This window comes from Coffea arabica, chromosome 2c (assembly GCF_036785885.1).
Source record: "Coffea arabica cultivar ET-39 chromosome 2c, Coffea Arabica ET-39 HiFi, whole genome shotgun sequence".
NCBI lineage: Eukaryota > Viridiplantae > Streptophyta > Magnoliopsida > Gentianales > Rubiaceae > Coffea > Coffea arabica.
The window spans coordinates 73163359-73184796 of record NC_092312.1 but is presented as its reverse complement, the minus strand read 5'-3'; the positions used below and the strand labels follow the sequence as shown (position 1 = coordinate 73184796).

Below are 21438 nucleotides of genomic sequence, written 5' to 3'. Positions count from 1 at the left end.
GCAAAAGAGGAATTGATTTTTGAAAGCCCAAATCACGAGGAATTGATTAGAAAATAGTTCAACACGTTCTTCGCGCGTCACGTTAAATGAATTTTTTCGTCATTCACTTTTAAAATAATAAATTTACATCGCTCATAAATTTAAATTATCAAAACTTAGTCCTAACTTAAGTTTTCAATCACATTTTAACTTGAAATCGCTACATAATCTACATGTAGTCTTTTTTTATGTACAAAAATATCATATTTCACTTCTTTAATGGCAAAAATAAATACGGATTGGATCATATTTCACTTTTTTAGAAAAAAAAAAAAAGAATATGATTGGAGTCAAATTCTACTTTTTTTAAGACTAAAAATGAATATAGATTGAGTTATTTGTTTAATTATAAATAAAATCTAACCTTTTTTTCAGTTAAACAAATGACCGTGGAGTCATGTGATGGATTTAGAGTAAAAACTAATAAAAAATTTATATTAAAACTAAGTTTTACTGATTTGATTGTCTAAGAGATGTAAATTTACTATTTTAAAAAATGGAGGACCAAACATTGAATGATTTTCCATTGACCAACAACTAAGAATGTGGGCAAGGTAAACCGCTAGCGAGTAGGTCAAAAGTTTGGCTCGAACTAGAACTACTCATTTCACGTAACGAATCGAGTTCGAATATCAGCAGTAACTACTAGACGAGGTTAATCAAGTATTTATATTATTTTAATTATGGAATGAATATTATGAGTTTATATTTTAATAAATTTACATGAAATAATGTTCAGTAAAAAAGTGATGGATGATAAAATGGTAATTTGATAATCTAAAATATAAAAAATTAAAAACAAGAAAAGAAAAACTTGAGCTCGAACTTGAATAGTTGGATCTTGATAAGGCTTGCATTTTAATGAAGTTCAAATGAATCAAAGTTTGAGCTAACCACGTTTGGATTGCATTTTCTATGATTTTTCATGAAAAAATTACTATAACGATTTGTTGTATGTGAGAAAAAAATATAATAGAAAAATGTGATCACGAAAAATGACGCAATTTTTTGACAAAAAATGACAATCCAAACAGGGTTATATGTCGAGTCGTATTCGAATTAAAATTTAGCACGAGTTCGAGCCAAATAAGTGTGATAATGATCGAGTTCAAGGTGGAACATGATACTACTCCCAAGTACCAACGGCGCCACTGTTTCCCGGTAAAGCAGCAAAAAATTGGAGGACGTTTGCAAAATCCAATAAAGCTATGCGGAACGACACCGTCTACCAGGTCAAACACTACGCCTATCCCTCCCAATTCTGTTTCTTCTTCTTCCTCGCGCTCCTTCACAAACCCTACTTCGCAAGCCCCAAACAAAGAATCCCCACTGTTTCTCGCACACCAAGCTAGAACATAACCCTTTTTTTTGGGTTTCTTTTCCTTCAAATGTTGTATTGATTTGATTTTGATCGAATGAAATCAACGATGTTAGTCAAACCGGACCCATCTTCTTCTTCTGCCTCCTCCACCGCCCCAACCACCTGCGGAAACTGCGGCGTCCAGGAGCGCCGCCTCCTCCACCACGTCCGCCACCGCGGGATCTTCCGCCGTCTCTGCACTACCTGCGTCCTCCGTCTCCACCCTCAATCCTTCTGCCCTACTTGCTTCGCGGTCTATCATCCTTCCCCGCCTCCATCCGGCCCAAACGACGCCGTCACCTGCTTTAAATGTTACTCCTCTTCTCACATTCATTGCGTGGGGCCCAATTACCCGAACCCTTACGTTTGTCCTAATTGTGTGAACCCTAATTCGCCGATCTTTACGCTGAAGAAAGCAAAAGATTTGGGAATTGAGGGCTCGGAGGCTGCCAATGGGAATAATGGGGAGTATAGGGTTATTGATAAGAAGGCTGCTAAGGTTTTGTTGGCTGCGGCGAGGATTGCCGCCGTTTCGATGAGTAAAGCTGCCGTAGCCGCTAGAGCAGAGGCGGAGAGGCGGGCAAAAGAGGCAGCGTTTACGAGGAAACGTGCTAGGGAGGCGTTGGAGCATGTCGCTTATTTAGTTGCAAAGGAGAAATTGAAGAAAAAAGAGTCTGCCGCTGCAGCTACGGCTGTGGAGGTATTAGGGGTTGCCGGGCGTAGCAGCGGTGTTAAAGTGACTAATGTTAGTGGAAATAACGTCAATAGCAATGTCAGTAGTGTTAATGTAGGCGTGGTGGGAGTAGGGAGGGAAGGGAGAAGGGCTGGTAATGTGGAGAGAGTGGATGGGTCTAATGATGTTTTAGCGGCCTTGAATGCGGTGGAATTGAGAGAAGGAGAGAAAAATGGAGACGTGAAGGTGGACAATGTGATTGATGTTGTGCCAATGGACGTTGAGGAGAATGGGACAGTGCAATTGACTGCTAAGAAATCTGGAAATATAGATCATGTGAAGGATCCCAATGGAGTAATGGAGAACGTTAGTAATGGGGACGCTGTAGTTTTGCCTGCGGAGGATCAGGTGCGGCATGCGGAAAAGAGTCTGTCTTTGCAACAGAATCATAACTGACTAGGACATTAGTTCATGATGTCCAGAGACTTGTGCCAATAATTTGAGAAGTCTGAGGTGGGATTCTATGATCTCATGCTGTCCTTTTATAATGAAGTTTTGTCTTGTAGCTTCTCTTTGCTTATCATCATAATGTCGAATTTCAGGTTTCTGGAATGTGTAAAGCCTAGTTCAGGAACTTTTGATGGAATGTAACACGGGAATAGAGTTTGTAAGATCAAGTAGAACTGTGTTGGCACATAGCATAATCTGTAGGTTGAGCCTAGTTCTTTGTAGGGAATTTTAGAGCTTATTATGCAGTAAATCTTGTTATTTAAAGCTGGATTCTATAATTGGTTGCAGTGTATATACTGTGGTTGATGATTTTTCTCTTTCTGTTCTTCTGGTACAAATGCCTTTAGTAGCTTAAGTAGAAAAAATTTGTAGTCGCTTCCCTGTTTCAGATACGTGTTTTTAGTCCTGGTACTCGTGCACCTGGGTTTGTTTAAGGGAACTTATTTTGGTTTGTTAAAGGCTCTTATGGGCTAATCAAGAGCTTTCTATGCATAGCCTTGTGTAGCACTCAGGTTTTTTCAGTTTTTGGGAGCTCAGGTTTTAAGAGTCACACAACCTATCCCATGGATGGGTTAAGGCTTTGTAAAAGCATCTTATAAGCACAGCAGTGGCAGGATGCTAGGTTTTAACCATGCTTTTCATGGACATTAACTTGTGGTGGATGACGGGTTTTCAGAAATAGGACAGGTGGGTGTTGCCTCAGTTTAAGACTTCCAAGTTGGTGGTTGTTTCTCCAGTTGAATCAAACAAATTCTTCGGTTGGGTTTTTGCAGGTGCCTTTATTGATGTGTGTTGAATGAAAATTTCTTGAATTATCCATCTTCCATATTTTCTGGATTGAAGTCTCTGGAGTTTTTTTTTGGGAATAAGGGGGGCGGGGGGGAGGGGATGTAGTGGGTGGGGAAAGGAGAGGATGGTATTGTTGGCCTGTTGGTTGCATGGAAAATAAGACTTGAAAGACTGGAGCGGGATAGATACGTATTCTGCTCGCGACAGTTTTGGGACTTGGAAATGTGATTCTAGTATCGAGCTCTGCTTGTAAAAGTACTTGTGAAATCGTCATGAGTGTAAAATCATCAACATGCTAAAGCTTGGGCTTGGAGTCTCATTCTAACTAAGGATTCTTGTGATTCCAGAGAATCCAGCTACAGGAGAACCAGGAATGGAGAGCAGTAGCTACTAACCAGACAGATTTCTGTGTTCTCTTCATTCCAATCTTACAAAAGAGCAGGTATTCGGCAGCTACATTCAGAATTCAGCAAATATGATCGAGGAAGAAAAATAATCACAATGCAGAAATTAATAATCGGATAATTCATAATTGTAATGACTCGTAGACCATATCTCATTGGGATTGCCTCGAAGGGAAATATAACTGTCAATCTTCCACGCTTTAAAAATTACTACGATATTTTATTCACAGTATAACTTACTAGGAACATACGTTTATTGATTATAGGGTTTTGATACAGGTAATTCCTATTTCTCTTGAAAACCTGTAGCATTACCGTGTTTAGAACACAATCCGCAAAACTGATGCCTTTGTCATGCCTGAAACCATGCAAACACCTGCAGCCAGTCCTTTATCTTCCATTTGTAGACAATATTCTAGTTACCATGCCACCCTCTAGCTAGGGTCGAGCATTGAAGCGGATGCATCAGAATTTGCATGGACATTCCATGCGGAAATTTGGACACGGGAGAACATAAATACATTGCTCTGCTTTCAGAAGGGGGCATTACTCTTTAAGTTTCTGTTCATGGTATTTGGCCACTGAAAGCTCATGTTAGCAGCCTCGCAACCCCTTCAGAGCTACGGATGTTGCTTCCAGAGTCCTTCAGGGTTAATCAAATTGACAAACATTTCAAGACTTTCAGTAGGGCTGGATGACCGCCGACCAGGATAATTCCTTCCAAAAAATTTCCCAGAAAGTTTATGCACGGGATCATCATTTAAAGGCCATCTTCATGGCATTTCCGTCAGCATCAATCCCTCAATTTATGCACGACACTGAATTTCAATGAAGTTTGTCAAAATCAGATCCCTGAGAAAGATACCCTCCTGGTGGAAAAGGAGGGGGGGGGGACTGAGATTATCCAATAAACTTCGTCAAAGGCATGATATTAAAGTCAAAATCCATTCCCTCAACCCAAGTCAGTTCATCAAGACCATCATATACAACTAAAAAGTGGTTACTAGGAAGACAGTTCAAGCATCGTGATCCTGATGACTACTATGCTAGTCTGGATAAATATAACTATACCAAAATGATCAAGGTTATGTTTTGTCAGGAATAACTAAGTGACAGGAAGAATGAATTTATAGTTTTATGTTTTAAAATTTACTTCGAGAGGTAAAGTACGAGTCCATGCACAGGCATGAGAAGTCATCTGCTATTAGACTAGCTCTCAGACCATCCTCAACTATTCCCATCTTCTGTTAATCTAGTCAAACCAAAACTTTATAGATCAGTAAATGCATTTCCTACCACTAAAGAAATTAAAAACACAAAAAAAAAAAATTTTTAAAAATTTGGTGGAGTATGTACCAACATATTAAGTGCATGTAAGACTGTCAGAAGAACAATTTGTTAAGTACCCATGCCACGTGAAGCAAAGTTATGTGCTGTGTGAACATAGCATACCTTTTATAGCACTGAAGTCTGAGATGAAATCTACAAGTCTTACAGAGGCTTTCACAATCGCACTTAATGGAGACATTCAACAACGGCCAATGATAGTGTTGATATATGGAATCAGGTTATGTTTGAGCCAATGCATTTTCAAGTATGCTGCTAACCTCATCCTGCGGACCAAAATTTTCGCTCATATATGCTCTTACTTCTGATTCCTCTTTTACAACAGAACCAACCAGTAATTGATGAGTTTCAGTACTAGGAATCCAACCCTTCCCCAACATTACATCTAGCAAGCGACCAGCTGCACTCCTATATCCTTCTTTCAAAAGGCCCCTGATGAGCATGTTATAGGTACTGGAACCAAGAATATTAGAACAAGGGATAAGCTGATCCATAGCACTCAAAATCATGTGCATTTGAGAATGCTTGTCTAAACAAGACAGTGCAGTAGTTAGTGTTTCGGAGTTGGGTAATAAACCCTTGCTGAGCATCACATTGAAAAACCGAGCACAATGGTCTGGATTATCAGCTAGACTCATACTTTCTATGAGGATAAAATAAGTTTCTTCCTCAACAGGACAACCATCTACAATCATTCGTGATAATACCACTAAAAGGTCATCTGCCTTTTCTAACTTGGATAAAACTCGCATTATGCTGTAGTAAGCTACAGACGAGTACGATGTACCAGAACAATGAGCAAGAGATAGAAACCTGATTGCACTCTCGACTTCTCTTATTGCACAAAGCCCCTTAATGAACAAATCAAAAGAGGTTGACTGCAAAGCTACTTGCTTTCCTGACATATAACAATAAACTTCAGCAGCCTCTTGAATCTTTTCATTATAAGAAAGGCATCTAACAAGTTCAGCATAGGATACAGAATCCAAAACATCACACTTCTGCTGGACCTGATTGAACAACAGTATAGCATCATCAAGTTCATCCTGCTTGCATCTGCCAATGATAAGAGCGGAGTAAGTGATAGAGTCAGGAAGAAATGAAAAAACAATCATTCTACAAAGAACTTCCAAGGCTTTCTTGATATCGCCAATCTCACATAGGCACCGAATATAGAAATTCCAAGACAAGCTATCAGTTAAACTCCTCTCAAACATATCATCAAACAGATCTTTTGCTGCCGCAAGATTACCATAACTGCAATAAGCTCCAAGAAGTGCATTGTAAGGACAAGTTATATCAACATCATTATCTACTAAAAACTTCTTTGCTTCACTAAATTTACATAATGTACAAAATCCCTTCACAATATCCACATAGAGATCATCCTCTGGAGTTATTCCGCTGCCCACCATCTCTTCAAAAAGGTTGACAGCTTCATCCACATAAAGATTCTGGCATAAACATATTATCATAGCTCCATAAGTTGAAGAATCTGGAGAAATTTTTGAAGCTTTCATCTTCACAAGTAACATCATCCCTGCCTCACATTTATTAATCTGGCAAAGCAGCGGTACTATCCGAGTGTAAAAGCTCAAATCCACCTCACACCTAAGTTCAAAAATTTCATCTAAAAGAAGCAAAGATTCATCGATCCTTTCCCTGGCAATAAGTCCACTAATGAGAACCTCGAAGGTCCTACTATTAGGACTACACCCTTTCTTATTCATCCTTCTATATTGTTCCAAAGCTGTACCCACCCTATCATCCTCTAACAGCGCTTCCAACAAGTAATTCAAAGTCTCCACGTTGGGAACAATTCCTACTTTCACCATTTCTTTATACACAAATAATACATCCTTGAAATCCCTCTTTGCCACCAAAAGTGCACCCATTACTATATTAAAAACACTTACTGAAGGCTTAAAACTTCTTGAATTCATACAAGAAAGAACCCTCAAAGCCTCGTCAAGCCTATCATTTCTAACAAAACATTCAATCAATCCCAAGAAAGCTTCATCAAAACCAGGACATTTCTCCTTTAACATCTCATTACAAAATCCCTCCATTTCCTCAATATTTCCAGCCAAACCCAACTTCAAAATCATCAAATAATAAGTATCCACATTATGCTTAAACGTTTTCTGAAGTGAAGCCCATTTGAACAATTTCAACGAAGAATTTACATCAGTTGTGGAATCCAAGACATGGACCAAGATATCTGGATGAAGCTTATTCTTTAAAAATTGGATCTTTGACTCAAAATCAGCAGATTTTGACGGAGTATGATCAGTTTCTGAATTGATATGAACAACATTTGCACATGAAAGTGAAGAAAAAGAGGCATTTAAATTGACCCTTTTGGGAATTCTCTTTAAAAATGCTAAAGATGCAAGCTTTACAGCCATTGAAGTTCCATATGAAAGGTTTGCAGCAAAGAAAAGTAGTAAACAGCGGGAATGATCAAACTCTAACCTGGGATTTTCGCTTTTTAATGATTTGCCTGGGAATCGCTCCCTGTGGAAGAGGAAGAAGTAAAAACTAAAAATTGATTCAGGAAGTAATTTAACACCAAATAAGGAATGGGACACTGGGATTCCGTGATTGCCATTGCTCTCCTGTTTCTCGAGACATTAATTTCTCAACCGGCATTTTAACATTTTTAGTGCAACTTTTTTAGCATATAGTACAAGTTTCGAATTAGGGCTCAGGTTTTTCTCCCAAAAAAAAAAAAAAAGCTTATGCTTAGGTGACGTTTGTGCAAGAACATTTGGATGGATGGGCAGTTCATTAGTCAGTCGCTAACAAAAAGTTAAAAAGAGTAATTTGTTTTCTTCTCCTCCTTACATTTTTTCATTTTTCTTTTTCTTTTTCTCTTTCTCTTTCTATTGGGTGTTCTTTTTTTTTTTTTTCAAAACGATAATTATATAATTTATATTGGACCAGATGGATACATTATACACCCGTCTAAATTTTTTAACCATAGTACCTTAATGTATCAATTGGTGGGAGGCAAGATTCTCCTACCCTATCAAATTTTAATGATTTGGAGTGTTCAATCATAGATGAAAAATTTCGTCTTTGATGTTCAATGCTAGAAGCAGCTCTTAGTCTTAGATAAGTAGATATATGTCCAACCAATTTTTTCATAAAAAGAGAAATTAAGTGTGATGTAAATCATCAGTGGCCATAAAAAAGTGAATAAATCTCTCTTTGAACTGCAAGTCAGGGGTTCGAATCTCACCTACAATGAAAAAAATTTAAAAGAGATACTAGAACACTCATTTGATTTATTGAGTCTATATATCTGTTAGTTCCTTATACAGTCTCTTTATACTCTCTTCCTCCAGAACAATTTCTCTCTCTCTCTCTCTCTCTCTCTCTCTCTCTCTCTCTCTCTTCTCTTCTTTTTTTTAAAAAAAAAAAATAAAATTGTAAGCTGTCTCAAGAATTGGACTTCTACTCCGGAGCCGAGCACCTTAGCATCCTTCTCGTTGAACTCCAACCGATTTTTATTTTATCAAGCCAACTTTAATTCAAACTCAAGTAGCTTAACTCATTTATACGTGAATTTGGAATTTTATTTGTATCAAAAGTTCAAAACCCAATATGAAAATTTTATTCAATAACCAAATCTGGTATCATTTAAGTGACACACCAGTTGGCTTGGCTTGCATACCATCTCAATTTGTGCAACTAGGTAATGGGATATAGCCATACAATGCACAAAATGATTATGCACTATTAAGTAGTAGGACTCACACAAATCCCACTTCCCACTTTCCACTTTCCACCCCACCAGGCAATTTGATGGACCAAGCAACTCATGCTGCTTTCTTGCCTCCAATGGGTGAGACTTGAGAGTCAATACCCAAAGTCAGTGGACAAGTCATTAGTCCTGTACCATGTATGCCTGCCTCCTCCACTGCTTTTTTCCCTCCTCCTGTCAAGCCATAGGGGGTGTTAAACAGGAATTGAGTCCTAGTCTTTATGTTCCATCCCTTTTGACAATCAAGAAATTGACACACACGAGATTGGGTCACAAACAACAATTAGTATAGTTGGATGGTTTTCCCTCCATGGGAGGATTAGCAGTCGTTAGTAAAAAAAAAAAAAAAAAATCAAAGTCAGACTGCCGACTGATCTTCAATGGCAGCAGTATTCGCGGAAAGTAAACCAACCTCGCGTCAAACGTGCAACACGTCCAACAACCACAGACAATGCCCGTTGGCTGTCGCATGAATCTTCCTTCCTTCCTTCGAATTGGACGCGCAGAAAAGAGCATCATCTAGACAAGACAGTCGTTCATGATAATCGAGCTAGTACATTTTCAGATGTGAATTTAACATTGCAATGGATCATTACCAGGTTGGGGAGAGAAAAAGCATGGCCCCGTGTGGTTTTGGAGACGAAACCAAGAAAAGAATAACTAGGACGGCTCTCGTTAGCTGCAAGAAATTAGCAGAAACTGGAGAAAAAAATAATTTTGAATGTTGTGTACCTACGACCTAGCAGATGGCAATTTGCCAGAGAAAACTGCTGCGATTACTTAAACTGGCCTTTAAGCTTTACCTTAGTAAATGTGCTCAATCATGCAGAAAGACTTAATCTACCGCATGCCCCATGTTACTACACAAGATCATGTTTTGGATACCTAAGTGCATGTGCATGACTGAAGAATCCAATAGCAATTACAGCAAACAAGTGCCCGCCTGCATAAAAGAGCTCGCATTACGAGGTTATGTTGTCATCATAATCCCAGCTAAAGAAACAAAGTACACCACCACAAAGACTAGGCAAGAATGATCCAAAATCCCAGCTGAAGCCAGAAGATACAAATTACACAGCATGAAATCCCAGAGACTAGGAGAAGAATGATAAGCACAGGACCATGTCCACCAGACTACTTCTGTTTAAGTCATTAATCCAGAATCTAAACCAAACTAGCTGCATTTATCCGTCCCAAAGAGCAAGCCTTAACCTCAATGCAGACACGCTACACGGTTCAGATTTTGCCCTTTCACAAGAAAAGTGAACATGATACGTGGAAATTCCACGTACAACAATCACGAAAATTCCCAACTACTCCACAGAGGCAGCCAAAAATAATAATAATAATAATAATAATTCTAGTCTGAAGATTCAAAAACATTAAACCTTCTCACAGACATCACAAGAGCTAGTCATTGACAACTATGCCATGATTTATGTCATTACAATAGATACAAGTGAAGCAGGTTGCCATCAGAAGCTCGCACAATTTTTTCCCACTTGAGTGTACACATGCATCTAGAAGAAGGATCAACATAATAACAATGTTGGACCTGCTTTAAACATGCTTCAATATAGCTCAATTATACTATACATACAAGATATAACCAGCATACCACAAAATTTTCATTGATCCAATCCAGTTGCCGTATCTTTCATACTCTGCAAATTGCATATGCCTTGAACAATCTGCTGTCAGCTGCCTGTCATTCGTTCTGTAAATTCTGTTGTATGTAGATTTTTTACCTTTAATTTAACTCCCAGGTTTAGGAGTTCAGGTGATAACTGGCTCATCCTTTTGGCTGCTCAAAAGTGTCCCCTTACTTCATTGTACCTTCTAATTCCTCCCAAAAAAGTAAGTATTATCTAAACCGTCTTCATTCAAGTCCCTTTTACCTTAACCTCCAGTGCATGATGTAAAAGGCCACATCGCAAGCTTGTAGCTCTTAATTAATTTCACGTAAACTATCAGCAAGCATACCTATCATTATCAGTTTCCACGACATAATTATCTTATCCGGGACGAATGAACCAAAAGCCTTTATGCCTTGTACAACAGTAATTCCAGACGTTCCAAGTACAGATGACTTTCCAAAAGAATCTCTTTCCAAAGAGCTCCTACAACTTTCCCATCTAGCAACTTCCTTCAAAATTCAGTACATTTGTAATAGAGCATGAGTTGATGAGAAACATCCCCGCAAAGAACGTATACAACAAAGAAGCATCCGAAAAACAACTTGACAGTATCCACTGAAGTGTCATAATCAGGACCTGACACCGACACCAGCCCTACCACTAAAGAAATTAAAAACACAAAAAAAAAAAATTTTTTAAAATTTGGTGGAGTATGTACCAACATATTAAGTGCATGTAAGACTGTCAGAAGAACAATTTGTTAAGTACCCATGCCACGTGAAGCAAAGTTATGTGCTGTGTGAACATAGCATACCTTTTATAGCACTGAAGTCTGAGATGAAATCTACAAGTCTTACAGAGGCTTTCACAATCGCACTTAATGGAGACATTCAACAACGGCCAATGATAGTGTTGATATATGGAATCAGGTTATGTTTGAGCCAATGCATTTTCAAGTATGCTGCTAACCTCATCCTGCGGACCAAAATTTTCGCTCATATATGCTCTTACTTCTGATTCCTCTTTTACAACAGAACCAACCAGTAATTGATGAGTTTCAGTACTAGGAATCCAACCCTTCCCCAACATTACATCTAGCAAGCGACCAGCTGCACTCCTATATCCTTCTTTCAAAAGGCCCCTGATGAGCATGTTATAGGTACTGGAACCAAGAATATTAGAACAAGGGATAAGCTGATCCATAGCACTCAAAATCATGTGCATTTGAGAATGCTTGTCTAAACAAGACAGTGCAGTAGTTAGTGTTTCGGAGTTGGGTAATAAACCCTTGCTGAGCATCACATTGAAAAACCGAGCACAATGGTCTGGATTATCAGCTAGACTCATACTTTCTATGAGGATAAAATAAGTTTCTTCCTCAACAGGACAACCATCTACAATCATTCGTGATAATACCACTAAAAGGTCATCTGCCTTTTCTAACTTGGATAAAACTCGCATTATGCTGTAGTAAGCTACAGACGAGTACGATGTACCAGAACAATGAGCAAGAGATAGAAACCTGATTGCACTCTCGACTTCTCTTATTGCACAAAGCCCCTTAATGAACAAATCAAAAGAGGTTGACTGCAAAGCTACTTGCTTTCCTGACATATAACAATAAACTTCAGCAGCCTCTTGAATCTTTTCATTATAAGAAAGGCATCTAACAAGTTCAGCATAGGATACAGAATCCAAAACATCACACTTCTGCTGGACCTGATTGAACAACAGTATAGCATCATCAAGTTCATCCTGCTTGCATCTGCCAATGATAAGAGCGGAGTAAGTGATAGAGTCAGGAAGAAATGAAAAAACAATCATTCTACAAAGAACTTCCAAGGCTTTCTTGATATCGCCAATCTCACATAGGCACCGAATATAGAAATTCCAAGACAAGCTATCAGTTAAACTCCTCTCAAACATATCATCAAACAGATCTTTTGCTGCCGCAAGATTACCATAACTGCAATAAGCTCCAAGAAGTGCATTGTAAGGACAAGTTATATCAACATCATTATCTACTAAAAACTTCTTTGCTTCACTAAATTTACATAATGTACAAAATCCCTTCACAATATCCACATAGAGATCATCCTCTGGAGTTATTCCGCTGCCCACCATCTCTTCAAAAAGGTTGACAGCTTCATCCACATAAAGATTCTGGCATAAACATATTATCATAGCTCCATAAGTTGAAGAATCTGGAGAAATTTTTGAAGCTTTCATCTTCACAAGTAACATCATCCCTGCCTCACATTTATTAATCTGGCAAAGCAGCGGTACTATCCGAGTGTAAAAGCTCAAATCCACCTCACACCTAAGTTCAAAAATTTCATCTAAAAGAAGCAAAGATTCATCGATCCTTTCCCTGGCAATAAGTCCACTAATGAGAACCTCGAAGGTCCTACTATTAGGACTACACCCTTTCTTATTCATCCTTCTATATTGTTCCAAAGCTGTACCCACCCTATCATCCTCTAACAGCGCTTCCAACAAGTAATTCAAAGTCTCCACGTTGGGAACAATTCCTACTTTCACCATTTCTTTATACACAAATAATACATCCTTGAAATCCCTCTTTGCCACCAAAAGTGCACCCATTACTATATTAAAAACACTTACTGAAGGCTTAAAACTTCTTGAATTCATACAAGAAAGAACCCTCAAAGCCTCGTCAAGCCTATCATTTCTAACAAAACATTCAATCAATCCCAAGAAAGCTTCATCAAAACCAGGACATTTCTCCTTTAACATCTCATTACAAAATCCCTCCATTTCCTCAATATTTCCAGCCAAACCCAACTTCAAAATCATCAAATAATAAGTATCCACATTATGCTTAAACGTTTTCTGAAGTGAAGCCCATTTGAACAATTTCAACGAAGAATTTACATCAGTTGTGGAATCCAAGACATGGACCAAGATATCTGGATGAAGCTTATTCTTTAAAAATTGGATCTTTGACTCAAAATCAGCAGATTTTGACGGAGTATGATCAGTTTCTGAATTGATATGAACAACATTTGCACATGAAAGTGAAGAAAAAGAGGCATTTAAATTGACCCTTTTGGGAATTCTCTTTAAAAATGCTAAAGATGCAAGCTTTACAGCCATTGAAGTTCCATATGAAAGGTTTGCAGCAAAGAAAAGTAGTAAACAGCGGGAATGATCAAACTCTAACCTGGGATTTTCGCTTTTTAATGATTTGCCTGGGAATCGCTCCCTGTGGAAGAGGAAGAAGTAAAAACTAAAAATTGATTCAGGAAGTAATTTAACACCAAATAAGGAATGGGACACTGGGATTCCGTGATTGCCATTGCTCTCCTGTTTCTCGAGACATTAATTTCTCAACCGGCATTTTAACATTTTTAGTGCAACTTTTTTAGCATATAGTACAAGTTTCGAATTAGGGCTCAGGTTTTTCTCCCAAAAAAAAAAAAAAAGCTTATGCTTAGGTGACGTTTGTGCAAGAACATTTGGATGGATGGGCAGTTCATTAGTCAGTCGCTAACAAAAAGTTAAAAAGAGTAATTTGTTTTCTTCTCCTCCTTACATTTTTTCATTTTTCTTTTTCTCTTTCTCTTTCTATTGGGTGTTCTTTTTTTTTTTTTTCAAAACGATAATTATATAATTTATATTGGACCAGATGGATACATTATACACCCGTCTAAATTTTTTAACCATAGTACCTTAATGTATCAATTGGTGGGAGGCAAGATTCTCCTACCCTATCAAATTTTAATGATTTGGAGTGTTCAATCATAGATGAAAAATTTCGTCTTTGATGTTCAATGCTAGAAGCAGCTCTTAGTCTTAGATAAGTAGATATATGTCCAACCAATTTTTTCATAAAAAGAGAAATTAAGTGTGATGTAAATCATCAGTGGCCATAAAAAAGTGAATAAATCTCTCTTTGAACTGCAAGTCAGGGGTTCGAATCTCACCTACAATGAAAAAAATTTAAAAGAGATACTAGAACACTCATTTGATTTATTGAGTCTATATATCTGTTAGTTCCTTATACAGTCTCTTTATACTCTCTTCCTCCAGAACAATTTCTCTCTCTCTCTCTCTCTCTCTCTCTCTCTCTCTCTCTCTTCTCTTCTTTTTTTTTTAAAAAAAAATAAAATTGTAAGCTGTCTCAAGAATTGGACTTCTACTCCGGAGCCGAGCACCTTAGCATCCTTCTCGTTGAACTCCAACCGATTTTTATTTTATCAAGCCAACTTTAATTCAAACTCAAGTAGCTTAACTCATTTATACGTGAATTTGGAATTTTATTTGTATCAAAAGTTCAAAACCCAATATGAAAATTTTATTCAATAACCAAATCTGGTATCATTTAAGTGACACACCAGTTGGCTTGGCTTGCATACCATCTCAATTTGTGCAACTAGGTAATGGGATATAGCCATACAATGCACAAAATGATTATGCACTATTAAGTAGTAGGACTCACACAAATCCCACTTCCCACTTTCCACTTTCCACCCCACCAGGCAATTTGATGGACCAAGCAACTCATGCTGCTTTCTTGCCTCCAATGGGTGAGACTTGAGAGTCAATACCCAAAGTCAGTGGACAAGTCATTAGTCCTGTACCATGTATGCCTGCCTCCTCCACTGCTTTTTTCCCTCCTCCTGTCAAGCCATAGGGGGTGTTAAACAGGAATTGAGTCCTAGTCTTTATGTTCCATCCCTTTTGACAATCAAGAAATTGACACACACGAGATTGGGTCACAAACAACAATTAGTATAGTTGGATGGTTTTCCCTCCATGGGAGGATTAGCAGTCGTTAGTAAAAAAAAAAAAAAAAAATCAAAGTCAGACTGCCGACTGATCTTCAATGGCAGCAGTATTCGCGGAAAGTAAACCAACCTCGCGTCAAACGTGCAACACGTCCAACAACCACAGACAATGCCCGTTGGCTGTCGCATGAATCTTCCTTCCTTCCTTCGAATTGGACGCGCAGAAAAGAGCATCATCTAGACAAGACAGTCGTTCATGATAATCGAGCTAGTACATTTTCAGATGTGAATTTAACATTGCAATGGATCATTACCAGGTTGGGGAGAGAAAAAGCATGGCCCCGTGTGGTTTTGGAGACGAAACCAAGAAAAGAATAACTAGGACGGCTCTCGTTAGCTGCAAGAAATTAGCAGAAACTGGAGAAAAAAATAATTTTGAATGTTGTGTACCTACGACCTAGCAGATGGCAATTTGCCAGAGAAAACTGCTGCGATTACTTAAACTGGCCTTTAAGCTTTACCTTAGTAAATGTGCTCAATCATGCAGAAAGACTTAATCTACCGCATGCCCCATGTTACTACACAAGATCATGTTTTGGATACCTAAGTGCATGTGCATGACTGAAGAATCCAATAGCAATTACAGCAAACAAGTGCCCGCCTGCATAAAAGAGCTCGCATTACGAGGTTATGTTGTCATCATAATCCCAGCTAAAGAAACAAAGTACACCACCACAAAGACTAGGCAAGAATGATCCAAAATCCCAGCTGAAGCCAGAAGATACAAATTACACAGCATGAAATCCCAGAGACTAGGAGAAGAATGATAAGCACAGGACCATGTCCACCAGACTACTTCTGTTTAAGTCATTAATCCAGAATCTAAACCAAACTAGCTGCATTTATCCGTCCCAAAGAGCAAGCCTTAACCTCAATGCAGACACGCTACACGGTTCAGATTTTGCCCTTTCACAAGAAAAGTGAACATGATACGTGGAAATTCCACGTACAACAATCACGAAAATTCCCAACTACTCCACAGAGGCAGCCAAAAATAATAATAATAATAATAATAATTCTAGTCTGAAGATTCAAAAACATTAAACCTTCTCACAGACATCACAAGAGCTAGTCATTGACAACTATGCCATGATTTATGTCATTACAATAGATACAAGTGAAGCAGGTTGCCATCAGAAGCTCGCACAATTTTTTCCCACTTGAGTGTACACATGCATCTAGAAGAAGGATCAACATAATAACAATGTTGGACCTGCTTTAAACATGCTTCAATATAGCTCAATTATACTATACATACAAGATATAACCAGCATACCACAAAATTTTCATTGATCCAATCCAGTTGCCGTATCTTTCATACTCTGCAAATTGCATATGCCTTGAACAATCTGCTGTCAGCTGCCTGTCATTCGTTCTGTAAATTCTGTTGTATGTAGATTTTTTACCTTTAATTTAACTCCCAGGTTTAGGAGTTCAGGTGATAACTGGCTCATCCTTTTGGCTGCTCAAAAGTGTCCCCTTACTTCATTGTACCTTCTAATTCCTCCCAAAAAAGTAAGTATTATCTAAACCGTCTTCATTCAAGTCCCTTTTACCTTAACCTCCAGTGCATGATGTAAAAGGCCACATCGCAAGCTTGTAGCTCTTAATTAATTTCACGTAAACTATCAGCAAGCATACCTATCATTATCAGTTTCCACGACATAATTATCTTATCCGGGACGAATGAACCAAAAGCCTTTATGCCTTGTACAACAGTAATTCCAGACGTTCCAAGTACAGATGACTTTCCAAAAGAATCTCTTTCCAAAGAGCTCCTACAACTTTCCCATCTAGCAACTTCCTTCAAAATTCAGTACATTTGTAATAGAGCATGAGTTGATGAGAAACATCCCCGCAAAGAACGTATACAACAAAGAAGCATCCGAAAAACAACTTGACAGTATCCACTGAAGTGTCATAATCAGGACCTGACACCGACACCAGCCCTACCACTAAAGAAATTAAAAACACAAAAAAAAAAAATTTTTAAAAATTTGGTGGAGTATGTACCAACATATTAAGTGCATGTAAGACTGTCAGAAGAACAATTTGTTAAGTACCCATGCCACGTGAAGCAAAGTTATGTGCTGTGTGAACATAGCATACCTTTTATAGCACTGAAGTCTGAGATGAAATCTACAAGTCTTACAGAGGCTTTCACAATCGCACTTAATGGAGACATTCAACAACGGCCAATGATAGTGTTGATATATGGAATCAGGTTATGTTTGAGCCAATGCATTTTCAAGTATGCTGCTAACCTCATCCTGCGGACCAAAATTTTCGCTCATATATGCTCTTACTTCTGATTCCTCTTTTACAACAGAACCAACCAGTAATTGATGAGTTTCAGTACTAGGAATCCAACCCTTCCCCAACATTACATCTAGCAAGCGACCAGCTGCACTCCTATATCCTTCTTTCAAAAGGCCCCTGATGAGCATGTTATAGGTACTGGAACCAAGAATATTAGAACAAGGGATAAGCTGATCCATAGCACTCAAAATCATGTGTATTTGAGAATGCTTGTCTAAACAAGACAGTGCAGTAGTTAGTGTTTCGGAGTTGGGTAATAAACCCTTGCTGAGCATCACATTGAAAAACCGAGCACAATGGTCTGGATTATCAGCTAGACTCATACTTTCTATGAGGATAAAATAAGTTTCTTCCTCAACAGGACAACCATCTACAATCATTCGTGATAATACCACTAAAAGGTCATCTGCCTTTTCTAACTTGGATAAAACTCGCATTATGCTGTAGTAAGCTACAGACGAGTACGATGTACCAGAACAATGAGCAAGAGATAGAAACCTGATTGCACTCTCGACTTCTCTTATTGCACAAAGCCCCTTAATGAACAAATCAAAAGAGGTTGACTGCAAAGCTACTTGCTTTCCTGACATATAACAATAAACTTCAGCAGCCTCTTGAATCTTTTCATTATAAGAAAGGCATCTAACAAGTTCAGCATAGGATACAGAATCCAAAACATCACACTTCTGCTGGACCTGATTGAACAACAGTATAGCATCATCAAGTTCATCCTGCTTGCATCTGCCAATGATAAGAGCGGAGTAAGTGATAGAGTCAGGAAGAAATGAAAAAACAATCATTCTACAAAGAACTTCCAAGGCTTTCTTGATATCGCCAATCTCACATAGGCACCGAATATAGAAATTCCAAGACAAGCTATCAGTTAAACTCCTCTCAAACATATCATCAAACAGATCTTTTGCTGCCGCAAGATTACCATAACTGCAATAAGCTCCAAGAAGTGCATTGTAAGGACAAGTTATATCAACATCATTATCTACTAAAAACTTCTTTGCTTCACTAAATTTACATAATGTACAAAATCCCTTCACAATATCCACATAGAGATCATCCTCTGGAGTTATTCCGCTGCCCACCATCTCTTCAAAAAGGTTGACAGCTTCATCCACATAAAGATTCTGGCATAAACATATTATCATAGCTCCATAAGTTGAAGAATCTGGAGAAATTTTTGAAGCTTTCATCTTCACAAGTAACATCATCCCTGCCTCACATTTATTAATCTGGCAAAGCAGCGGTACTATCCGAGTGTAAAAGCTCAAATCCACCTCACACCTAAGTTCAAAAATTTCATCTAAAAGAAGCAAAGATTCATCGATCCTTTCCCTGGCAATAAGTCCACTAATGAGAACCTCGAAGGTCCTACTATTAGGACTACACCCTTTCTTATTCATCCTTCTATATTGTTCCAAAGCTGTACCCACCCTATCATCCTCTAACAGCGCTTCCAACAAGTAATTCAAAGTCTCCACGTTGGGAACAATTCCTACTTTCACCATTTCTTTATACACAAATAATACATCCTTGAAATCCCTCTTTGCCACCAAAAGTGCACCCATTACTATATTAAAAACACTTACTGAAGGCTTAAAACTTCTTGAATTCATACAAGAAAGAACCCTCAAAGCCTCGTCAAGCCTATCATTTCTAACAAAACATTCAATCAATCCCAAGAAAGCTTCATCAAAACCAGGACATTTCTCCTTTAACATCTCATTACAAAATCCCTCCATTTCCTCAATATTTCCAGCCAAACCCAACTTCAAAATCATCAAATAATAAGTATCCACATTATGCTTAAACGTTTTCTGAAGTGAAGCCCATTTGAACAATTTCAACGAAGAATTTACATCAGTTGTGGAATCCAAGACATGGACCAAGATATCTGGATGAAGCTTATTCTTTAAAAATTGGATCTTTGACTCAAAATCAGCAGATTTTGACGGAGTATGATCAGTTTCTGAATTGATATGAACAACATTTGCACATGAAAGTGAAGAAAAAGAGGCATTTAAATTGACCCTTTTGGGAATTCTCTTTAAAAATGCTAAAGATGCAAGCTTTACAGCCATTGAAGTTCCATATGAAAGGTTTGCAGCAAAGAAAAGTAGTAAACAGCGGGAATGATCAAACTCTAACCTGGGATTTTCGCTTTTTAATGATTTGCCTGGGAATCGCTCCCTGTGGAAGAGGAAGAAGTAAAAACTAAAAATTGATTCAGGAAGTAATTTAACACCAAATAAGGAATGGGACACTGGGATTCCGTGATTGCCATTGCTCTCCTGTTTCTCGAGACATTAATTTCTCAACCGGCATTTTAACATTTTTAGTGCAACTTTTTTAGCATATAGTACAAGTTTCGAATTAGGGCTCAGGTTTTTCTCCCAAAAAAAAAAAAAAAGCTTATGCTTAGGTGACGTTTGTGCAAGAACATTTGGATGGATGGGCAGTTCATTAGTCAGTCGCTAACAAAAAGTTAAAAAGAGTAATTTGTTTTCTTCTCCTCCTTACATTTTTTCATTTTTCTTTTTCTTTTTCTCTTTCTCTTTCTATTGGGTGTTCTTTTTTTTTTTTTTCAAAACGATAATTATATAATTTATATTGGACCAGATGGATACATTATACACCCGTCTAAATTTTTTAACCATAGTACCTTAATGTATCAATTGGTGGGAGGCAAGATTCTCCTACCCTATCAAATTTTAATGATTTGGAGTGTTCAATCATAGATGAAAAATTTCGTCTTTGATGTTCAATGCTAGAAGCAGCTCTTAGTCTTAGATAAGTAGATATATGTCCAACCAATTTTTTCATAAAAAGAGAAATTAAGTGTGATGTAAATCATCAGTGGCCATAAAAAAGTGAATAAATCTCTCTTTGAACTGCAAGTCAGGGGTTCGAATCTCACCTACAATGAAAAAAATTTAAAAGAGATACTAGAACACTCATTTGATTTATTGAGTCTATATATCTGTTAGTTCCTTATACAGTCTCTTTATACTCTCTTCCTCCAGAACAATTTCTCTCTCTCTCTCTCTCTCTCTCTCTCTCTCTCTCTCTCTCTTCTCTTCTTTTTTTTAAAAAATAAAATAAAATTGTAAGCTGTCTCAAGAATTGGACTTCTACTCCGGAGCCGAGCACCTTAGCATCCTTCTCGTTGAACTCCAACCGATTTTTATTTTATCAAGCCAACTTTAATTCAAACTCAAGTAGCTTAACTCATTTATACGTGAATTTGGAATTTTATTTGTATCAAAAGTTCAAAACCCAATATGAAAATTTTATTCAATAACCAAATCTGGTATCATTTAAGTGACACACCAGTTGGCTTGGCTTGCATACCATCTCAATTTGTGCAACTAGGTAATGGGATATAGCCATACAATGCACAAAATGATTATGCACTATTAAGTAGTAGGACTCACACAAATCCCACTTCCCACTTTCCACTTTCCACCCCACCAGGCAATTTGATGGACCAAGCAACTCATGCTGCTTTCTTGCCTCCAATGGGTGAGACTTGAGAGTCAATACCCAAAGTCAGTGGACAAGTCATTAGTCCTGTACCATGTATGCCTGCCTCCTCCACTGCTTTTTTCCCTCCTCCTGTCAAGCCATAGGGGGTGTTAAACAGGAATTGAGTCCTAGTCTTTATGTTCCATCCCTTTTGACAATCAAGAAATTGACACACACGAGATTGGGTCACAAACAACAATTAGTATAGTTGGATGGTTTTCCCTCCATGGGAGGATTAGCAGT

The 21438-nt window shown here is 38.0% G+C and overlaps 2 protein-coding genes and 1 long non-coding RNA gene across 6 annotated transcripts; 1 reads left to right on the top strand and 2 right to left on the bottom strand.

Moving 5' to 3' along the window:
• The first annotated feature begins 1020 nt into the window (after positions 1-1020).
• On the top strand, positions 1021-3845 carry LOC113727874 (uncharacterized). 2 transcript variants are annotated; one of them, XM_027252257.2, is made up of 2 exons: positions 1021-2585; positions 2675-2899. In XM_027252257.2, the coding sequence occupies exon 1, from the start codon at positions 1455-1457 to the stop codon at positions 2526-2528; it is 1074 nt and encodes a 357-aa protein (XP_027108058.1). In that variant the 5' UTR covers positions 1021-1454; the 3' UTR covers positions 2529-2585; positions 2675-2899. The 2 variants fall into 2 exon arrangements, with proteins under 2 accessions (XP_027108058.1, XP_027108057.1); XM_027252256.2 differs by lacking the exon at positions 2675-2899 and adding an exon at positions 3719-3845 and having other exon boundaries at positions 1024-2585.
• Positions 3846-3974: 129 nt separating this feature from the next.
• Positions 3975-7913, bottom strand: LOC113727873 (uncharacterized). 2 transcript variants are annotated; one of them, XM_027252255.2, is made up of 2 exons: positions 5228-7913; positions 3975-4644 (listed from the first exon to the last, which is right to left on the bottom strand). In XM_027252255.2, exon 1 carries the CDS (start codon positions 7528-7530, stop codon positions 5344-5346), a length of 2187 nt encoding a protein of 728 aa, XP_027108056.1. In that variant the 5' UTR covers positions 7531-7913; the 3' UTR covers positions 3975-4644; positions 5228-5343. The 2 variants fall into 2 exon arrangements, with proteins under 2 accessions (XP_027108056.1, XP_027108055.1); XM_027252254.2 differs by having other exon boundaries at positions 3975-4593.
• An 805-nt stretch (positions 7914-8718) lies between these two features.
• LOC113727872 (uncharacterized) lies at positions 8719-11184 on the bottom strand. Of its 2 annotated transcripts, none has more exons than XR_003457920.2 (3): positions 9488-11184; positions 9304-9410; positions 8719-9123 (listed from the first exon to the last, which is right to left on the bottom strand). It is a non-coding gene; the product is annotated as an uncharacterized lncRNA (long non-coding RNA). The 2 variants fall into 2 exon arrangements; XR_003457919.2 differs by having other exon boundaries at positions 8719-9065.
• Positions 11185-21438: the final 10254 nt, after the last annotated feature.